This window comes from Oratosquilla oratoria, chromosome 4, assembly GCF_046742065.1.
Source record: "Oratosquilla oratoria isolate Oo_2021 chromosome 4, ASM4674206v1, whole genome shotgun sequence".
In the NCBI taxonomy this organism is placed as follows: domain Eukaryota; kingdom Metazoa; phylum Arthropoda; class Malacostraca; order Stomatopoda; family Squillidae; genus Oratosquilla; species Oratosquilla oratoria.
In genome coordinates this window covers 19,081,825-19,091,172 of record NC_134780.1, presented here as the reverse complement: position 1 = coordinate 19,091,172, position 9,348 = coordinate 19,081,825, and the positions used below count along the sequence as shown (strand labels likewise).

General features: G+C 44.2%; 1 protein-coding gene across 1 annotated transcript; it reads right to left on the bottom strand.

Annotated features, from left to right (window-relative positions):
* Positions 1-110: 110 nt before the first annotated feature.
* Positions 111-2,068, bottom strand: LOC143024293 (uncharacterized). The gene is made up of 3 exons (XM_076183086.1): positions 1,556-2,068; positions 1,164-1,407; positions 111-1,001 (listed from the first exon to the last, which is right to left on the bottom strand). The coding sequence occupies exons 1-3, from the start codon at positions 1,959-1,961 to the stop codon at positions 629-631; spliced, it is 1,023 nt and encodes a 340-aa protein (XP_076039201.1). The 5' UTR covers positions 1,962-2,068; the 3' UTR covers positions 111-628.
* Positions 2,069-9,348: the final 7,280 nt, after the last annotated feature.

Sequence of the window (9,348 nt, the reverse complement as noted above, 5' to 3'; positions counted from 1 at the left end):
ATAATAAAACGATTGGCAGACTCAATACTAAAAAGGAGAGGAAGAAAAAACAACTGACAATGATAATGAAATAATACATTTAGGCAAGAAAATAAAACAGTACCAACAGTACAGACGGTGGAGTAGGAATAATTCAGAAAATAAAGTATATAGGAGTAAGATCATTCCTGCAGTGACCCCGATCACAAACACTTGCAAGTTGTAAATGCAAACATATGCGTCCCCCCTCTTAGCCTCGCCCCCAAGATAGATCTCTAGAGGAAAAGGAGCTTTTCTACAATTAAACTCGGGATGTCTTTGATGTGGCACCAATGAACAGCGATGCACCGATCATGGCAGCTCTGAATGGTTATATGGACATTGAAAAAATACAAAGAGTGATACGTGACTTTGGTGTGGGAGAGCAAAAAACCCGAAGGTGAAACGTCATGTCATGACTTTATTAGAAAATAAGAGTGTATATAAACGTTAAAAATAAATATATAAATAAATACAAACGAGCCAATAGTTTTTCTCTTTGCGAAAGACAACAGGAGATAAATACGATTCAGCGACGACTGACACGAGGTCTTGACCTTAGTCCCGGGAGGTAAATCCGAAAGTTCGAGGAGGCAGACACCCATCGAGGCTACGCGAAGAACAAGTCGGTTGAATTCTCCTCCCCTTGTCCGTATGTGCTGTAGCCACTGGTCGGGATCTGGCCTGTCATGCCCGAGTGGTTCATAAAGTTAAGACGCATGTCGTGGCACAGGTTCCTGGCGACCTCCTGTGTGTAGCTGGGAACCATACCGCGCGACACCTTTTCCAATTCCATCAAGGAGTTGCCCATATGGGCCATCAACCGTTGGCTTTCCTCTTCCTTTCTCCTGAGAACGGATTGCAGAACTGACTGTCTCTCCTCGCTGGCTGTGATTTCGCCACTGAGATCCGCCATCTCCCTCTTGGCCTCTTGGTTACTTCTATCCAAGGATTCATATTTCTCCAGCAAGAAGGCCTTCTCCCTGCAAGAAAAAACAGGAGACTTGGCATACCGTTCTTTCAGCCACCTTGCGCACTGTCATATGCCCATACTATAAACCAAATATGTATCTGAGTCAGCGAATGGGTGGTGTAGGACGAGGGAAAGGAATGAAGAAAGGGAGGGCGTTTTGCAATGGACTTACATTTTTTTGCGTTCCCTGTTTTCCCGGACCTTCCTGGCCCTTTCTGCAGCGGGGCCCTCCATCTCCCACAACTTGATCTTTCGAGGTTTGCCCTTCTTGGTCAGTGGAGGGGGCGTTAGGCCTGCAGTCACGGTGTAAGACTCCAAGACTCCTGTTCCTACTCCTTCTCCAGGGGAGAGGGACGAGAAGGAGACGGACGGGGAGCTGTAGACTGGCGACGGACCAGGCGGTGTTTCTCCAGTATCTGCAAGACACAGAAGTTATCAAGGTCTCCTGCAGCCAACGTCATGAGGAAGACAAGGACTGCCATTCTCACGAGCAGTGCCTGATTATGAGATTAGGTGTCCACATGTCACTATTCAATGTTCCTTTACATAGAAAGTAAGTCTTACCTGTGACGGGGTAGAGTAACGGTTCCCCATAATCCTCGGATCCGCAGAAGAAGCTCTCACAGAAGGAATCTTCTTTTATCGGCGTTGCTGATGCTGCTGCAGCTCCTGTTGTTTTTGTCAACGAGGGAATCACCTCAAAGCGTGCGGCAATGAACAGGTCCTGCATGGAATCTGAATTCCCATACACGTACTCCTCCATGACTGAAATGGGACGGCGTGCCTCCGGCCTCGGATGTACAGTTTTCTTTCCTTGCCTTGGGTCGAATGGCACACTGTCTCTCAGGTTCACAGATGGAGATGCAGTGTGCAGGTGCACTGATATGTTGTTTAGTTGGTTTAGTGGGTATTTGGCAGATGGGGAGCGTCCGTGAACTCTCACGTCAAGTCCAAGAACGGGTGTGGGCATCAATCAATGAATGCGCTCTTATTCGGCCACCAAGCAACACGGACACAGCACCACTTGTTTTGCACCTCTTGAGTCTGAGTCCAGAGTGATGACCAACACAGCGGGAACTGATATATATATTACCCTTCCACGTTCCAGAAGATTAGATACGTCGAGGATTCAAACGTTGCCACACAAGTGAACGTTTAAAACAGTGAGCGTGCACGAGCGTGGCTCGGTGGGAATACGTGGCAACCCTCGTCCTTGAAAGGTCGCGCGCATCTTTCAATGAACATAGGGACAGATATGCCGGGTGCTTGTATGCACACCTATGAGACAAGTGTCGACGATCGACGATGACGTCTGATCGATATGAATCCCTTGCCTACTGCCCTCAGGCAACCGTCTTCTGCCGATGTTGGAGAGTGCCTGATTTGATTGGGTAGTTGTATGCAGTCACTGTTACGGTTATGACAAGCGTGTAGAATCTTGGCACTGGCTGAATATTTCATTTGTGCGTAATCGTGTCCATCGGAACGTGTTTTCTACTCGTTTCTTCAGTGATAAAAAAAAAAAAAAACATTTGGGGAACATCGGAGAACCATTCTGGCGGGAAGTAATCGTTTTTCACAGGAGTGATGCAATACTTTTTTTTCCACCTCGAGGGTGAACAAAAGTCTCCGTGTAGTCACAAAAAACTTCTCCAAGCACAGATACTGGCATACATATATTTAAAAAAAAGTAGGTTGAGTCGTATGATGGCTTTCAGGAATGCGAACCTCCATACCCACGCCCTGCACACAAAAATGGACACGTACGTGCGCGCGCGCTTACATACACACAGACACACACACACAGACACACACACACACACACACACACACACACACACACACACACACACACACACACACACACACACACACACACACACACACACACACACTGGGAAGATGTGAAGAGTGGCGTCCCGCTCCTTTAATGTTTGCCATATATATAAATGATATGGATGAGGGAGTAAATTGTTACATGGACTTCTTTGCTGACGATGCCAAATTACTCAAGAGAGTAAGGACAGAAGAAGATTGCAGATCGCTACAAGAAGACCTAGACAAAATATAAGAATGGAGTCAGAGATGTGAGATGAACTTCAACATTAAGAAATGCCAACTCAGCAGAACCGAGATCGAGCCCCGATCAAAGATTCAAAAATATTTGTAGGACTACTTTTTAAGGAATTGATTCAAGATCAAAAGTTCGACGAAGTGCTTAGTAATGTTTAAAGAGCTGCATGGTTCTTATTCAAGAAAGCTTGCAAAGACTTTTCGGGATATCAAATACATGCATACATATACCAAAGGCATTTCCCCCCCTTACACGGGAGGTAGCCAAAAAACAAAGGTATAGAAACCACTCTCACCCATTCCATCTCCTCCACCTACATTAGTTTTTTGAGACAAAAAGCATGTTTCATTTTCTTGACTTGTGTCATGGTGATGTCAGAGAAGTCTGGTGTGTTACTGTTCACTAGCGTCTGTGACACTACTTTATTTGGGAATTCCATGGCCAGCATTAGAGAAAGGAAGTGTACTGGGCTAGGAAGCTGGTAGCCTGTTATTTGGTTGGAGTTGTAAATGCAGTACCCCTGTCCTATCCCTAGTCAAATGACATCATAGACATGCTGTAAAGTGCTGCTCATGTGATGGAGTATTACTTGAAAACAAAGTCCAATATCTTTAGTCGAAGATCTAGTATAGCCTTTCCCATTACTGTACTAACCTGTCCTGAGTGTAATTACCTCAAATAAGATCGCAAAGTATGTATATCGAGTCTTGCAAATTATTAATGCCGTAACACTGTATTATTTCTGTTCTTCAGCAAATATTGTTTTTCCAAAGAACGTATACTTAGATAAATAGAAAACTGTTCTCATTCCCTTTACACATTGCTTCTGTGATCTAGATAATGCTATTTTCAAATTTTCCTATTACGAATAAGAAAACCATGTGAATTAACACTTACATTACCAAGGCTTTTTTCCCCTTACAAGGGAGGTAGCCCCCCCCCCCCCCAAAAAAGGCATAAAATCATTCTCACCCATTCCATCCCTAAATACACTCCACACCCTTTCACCCTCCCTCTTATCTTAGCACTTCCTGGGTGACGGGTCATCCCTGCACCTTGTCCACTGCCCTGGGTCAGAAGCAGTGTCGCAAGACACAGTACATCCACAGCAAGGCCGCTTCATTAAATCGGTGACCCCCCTCTCCGTCCCTCCATGCATAAAAGGAGAAGACGGGGAGAAATCCCTTCAGGCTGCGTCAAATTTTGCTCACACACACTACCTCACCTCCCATCCCCCCGCCCATTTCACCTCATGCATTACAACATCATCCATATACAACCATTCTCCATTCACTTCTGTCTTCTGTCCTCTCCTGTCCTTCCTCAACAGACATTCCCCTCCTCCCCAAAGCCCCCTTCACCCCATATATTCACCTCATCCTAGGACGTCCCCTCATGTTCACTCCCTCCACATTTGCCTTCCATACCTCTTTCACTAGTCTTTCTTCACTCATTCTTTCCATGTGTCCAAACCATCCTAATACTCTTTCATCCATCCTATCTCCCAACTCCCTTTCCATCGCCGTTCTCCTCCTCACCTCCTCATTTCCCACACTATCCAGCCTAGTAACCTCCATCATACTTCTCAGACACCTCATCTCAAACACATTCAAACTCCTTCTCTCTTTCTCTCTTATGTTCCATGTTTCTGCCCCATACAGTGCTGTTGGCACAATCACTCCTTCATACAGTCTCCTCTTAGCATCCATTCCCAAATGACTATTCCTTATTACACTTTTTAATCCACCAACACATTTACTCGCTTCTCTCAATCTACATTCTACCTCCACCTTCACTCCACCTTTTCCTGCCACATTTGCACCCAAGTATCTAAAACTATCCGCTTCCTCCAGTCGCTCACCCTTAATGTTCACTTCCAGTCTGCTGCCACTTTCATCATTTGTACATCTCATCACTTTTCTTTTACCCACATTTATCTTCAGCTTTCTTCTATCACACACTCTCCCAAACACTGTCACCAACTTCCTCAATCCCTCCTCCGATCCTGCCACAAGCGCAGTGTCGCCCGCAAACAACAGCTGGCTCACCTCCCACTTTTCTCCATTTTCTTTAACCATCTCCAATCCCTGATCCACCACCGTTGCATTTACCTCGCGAACTACCCCCATCCATGTACAAGTTGAACAGCCAGGGTGATATAACGCATCCATAACGAAGTCCCACCTTTACTTCGAACCACTCACTCTCTCCATTTCTAAATCCTGACACAAGCTCTTCTACTCTCATAAAAACCCTTGACAGCTCCTAGCTTTCCTCCTATCCGATATATCCGGAAAACCTTTCACAGTGCCTTTCTGTCTACCTTGTCGTATGCCTTTTCCAGATCCATAAAAGCCCAAAAAACATCCTTTCCTTTTCCTATAGCTTTCTCACATATCTGTCTTATCACAAAGATCTGATCTACACAACCTCTACCCGTCCTAAATCCACACTGTTCCTCACCAATTACTCCCTCTGTTCCTCTCCTAATCCTCTCAATCAAGATCCTCCCATAAGCCTTCCCAACTAAACTTAACAAGCTAATCCCTCTGAAACTACTTCACTTACACTTGTCCCCTTTTCCCTTGTAAAGTGGAACTATACAGGCACTCCTCCAGTCCTCCGGCACTCTACCCTCTCTCCAGCAAACATTGAATAACCTCACCAGCCAGTCCACCAGCACTGTACCTCCTTTTTTTAGACATTCTGCATGACATCCATCCAGACCAGGTGCCTTACCTGCTCTCATCATCTTAACAACCGCCTTCACTTCATCCTTCCTAATTTCTCCTCCATTTTCCTCACTCATCACGGTCATTTTCTTAGCATTTCCCACTGCAGCTATCTTTCCCTCCCTATCCTCCTTCACATTTAGCAACTCCCTAAAATTCTCTGCCCATCTTCCCCTTACTGCCTTCTCTTCCATTATCATCTCTCCATCTGCACCTTTTACCTTTTCTTCTCTACTTGATTCGCCTCCTCTTCCTATCATAATTTCTTTCCAAAACATCTTTTTATTACTTTCAAAATTTTCTGTCATCCTCTTACCCCATTTTACATCTGCTCTCCTCTTTGCCTCCTTTACCTTTCTCTTTACTTCTCTTTTTTTTTCTTTGTACCTCTCATATGACTCCCTCGTCCTATTCTATAACCAATCTGTGAAAGCTCACTTCTTTTCTTTTACAACCTTCTTTGTTTCCTCATCCCACCATTCACTACCATTCCTTCTATTTCCTCCTGTCCTTCTTGTTCCACACACCATCTTTGCACACTTTGTGACTCCCTCCTTGAACCATCCCCATTCCTCCTCCACTCCTACCTGTACTCTATCCCTCACTCCCTCCCACTCCTCCCTCAGCTTCTTCTTGTACTTCTTCTTTTCCTTTTCATTTGAAGAGTTCACTCTAAGCACCTCCCTACCTTTTGTCCTTTTCCTCTTTCTCCATCTATCTTCCACTCTCAGCTTACCTTCCACCAAAAAATGATCTGATATTCCACCACTCTCTCCCCTTAGAACATGTACATCCTAACTCTTCCTATTATACTCTTACCTACCACTACATAATCCATTAACGCTCTATCTACCACCATTCCATCCACCACCCTCTCCTATGTGTACTCATGCTTGACTTTCTTCCGAAACACTGTATTTGCTATCATCAACTCTCTTTCTAGACACATCTCCACCAACAACTCTCCACTACTATTCTTTCCTGGAACTCCACATTTCCCAACCACTCCATCAATTGGATCATTTCCTACCCTAGCATTAAGGTCTCCCAGTACTATTACATTGACATTTCTTCCTAATCCCTCTATGCACTCATTTAAATCTATCTAAAAGGCCTCCCTTTCTTCTACACTCTTCTCACTACCAGGCCCATATGCACTTACAAAAACCCACATCACCTTTCCCAGTTGCACCTTCATCCACATTATCCTTGAGGAAACCTCCTTCCAATCCACTACACGTTTACCTATCTCTTCACTTACTAGAATAGCCACCCCTTCCCTCCCTCGCCCTCTCCTCCCTCCTGAGAACCTCCCACTTGCACTTTCAAACTTACACTCGCCCTTCCCTTTCAACTTAGTTTCACTCAATGCCTACACATCCATCTTTCTTCTCACAATTATACTACCTATCTCTTCCCTTTTACTCTCATCTGTACCACATCCACGCACATTAAATGACCCAAACCTTAGGGTGCTGGTCGGAAAACTCCCAGACCCTCTTATGCCTTTACTTTTTTTAGGAATGTTCCCTGTGGGGCTACAATGAGAAGGATGCCTAGTCCTAATCCCCGTTCCTTTCTTCTCGCCTCTTACGATCCAAATGGAAATATTTGGTGGCAGTATTCTTTTCCCCCACCACAGGGTAGGTAGGCGAAAAAAGGAAATGAATATTCAGAGAAATTGTACAGGACAGTAACAAGGGGTTGGGGGACAGCATAACGGAGGGGCAGTCGTAGTATAAAAGTGTCATCATTTCTCTATGAACAGAGTTTTCCTCTATCACATACAAAATGATGTGTGACTCTGGTTCGTAGGGGCGCCCCATATAGACCCTAAAGTATCAACTGCATGCTACTTTGCCATAATAACATGCAGCCAATACCCCGGACGGGGTTACAGTAAATTCATGTATAGGTGAACGCAAATGCTTATATGTGTTTATTTCTTCGACATGGTTCGCTGGAATAGGAACTAGTCTCATCCCTCAGTCTCAAAAAGGTATGGTCTACCGTCATGTTTTCACATTGTGCGTCTTAATGGAAAGTCCACTACTATACATACTAGTGGAAGTGCTCGCTTTGCACCTGTGAGTACAATGCCACGCTAGCCTCCATTTGATCAAGAGTATTCAAGGAAGGGAGGGGCGACCAAGTCAACCCACAATTGGCTACCGAGGAGGATCACTGCAGATGAAGAGAAAAACAGAGATGCAGTCAGGACAAAAGGCCAGCTGGAACAGAGCAGTGAAGGTTTGCAATACTGCAAGGCCATGAATGGGGCTCGATCTCGGTTCCGCAGAGTTGGCAATCAAAGACGCTAACTGCTACATCAACAAGTCGTGTGTATTTGTGTTTGTATGTGTATGTGTGAGTGTGTGTACATACGTGTTTATGTTTGTATGTATGTGCGCACTTGCGTGCGTGTGGAGGCTCGTGCTCCTGTACGCCATCGTACAACTCAACCTACTCGTACTTTGTATAAATACTTGTATGCCAGTACGTGTGTTTGAAGAAGTTTCGTGTGCTTACACGGAAGCTTTTGTTCATCCTCGACAGAAAAAAAGAGCATTGCATCATTCCTGTGGGAAATGATTGACAACTTCCCGTCAGGACGTTTTTCCAACTTTCTCCAAACGTTTTTTATCACTAGAGAAATGAGTTGAAAACACGATCTGATGGCCTCGATTACACACAAAATGAAATCTATAGCCAGTGCTAAGTATCCACACTCTTGTTTTAACTGCAACAGTGAGTGCATGCAACTATACAATCAAACATTGGACTGCCTCGAGGCCTACAGAGGTTGTTTTATCCTGTCACCATAACAGAAAACCCATAGTTAAGGTCATGAAATAGTTTGATCAACATTGGGTGGTCTCCCACTGTGCTTATCGTCCACCTTACCTCGACGAAATGTGACGACTTTGATCCAACGAGACAATTTGCTCGGATTCTATGTGAGGGAGTCTGTATCATATAAGGGAGTCATTCTCAACGGGGGCGAATTTTGAGCTCAGGAGGGCGAAAAACGTCACAGGTATTGCTTCTACCTGACAAATCATAAGCCTGGTATAAAAGATCTAGCAGCTAAGAAGCACCAGCCAGGCCCAAGGATCTCATTAAAACACAACGAGAGTAATACATTTTAAATTAGTTGTTTATCATTGCTGCAATAATTTTTATTATTATTTTCCAATTAAGGGGGGCGATCCTTTTTTCAATTGAAAAAGGGGGCGATATGGCTAAAAAGGTTGAGAAACCCTGATTTAAGGGGATGTGTCTGGACAGTCTTTAGCACACCAAAACAGGACCGCTACAGGTCTCGCTATTCGACGCAGCGATAATAGCAAATGGAGGGTCACGAAAAACGAAACCATAGACGACGGTACTCAAACAACAGGACATCTTCTAACAATCTTGACCTTACAAGAAATATATAAACTATGACAGAGACAAGGTTAAAAAATCAGTAGGCGATGAATATATATATATATATATATATATATATATATATATATATATATATTTATATATATATATATATATATATA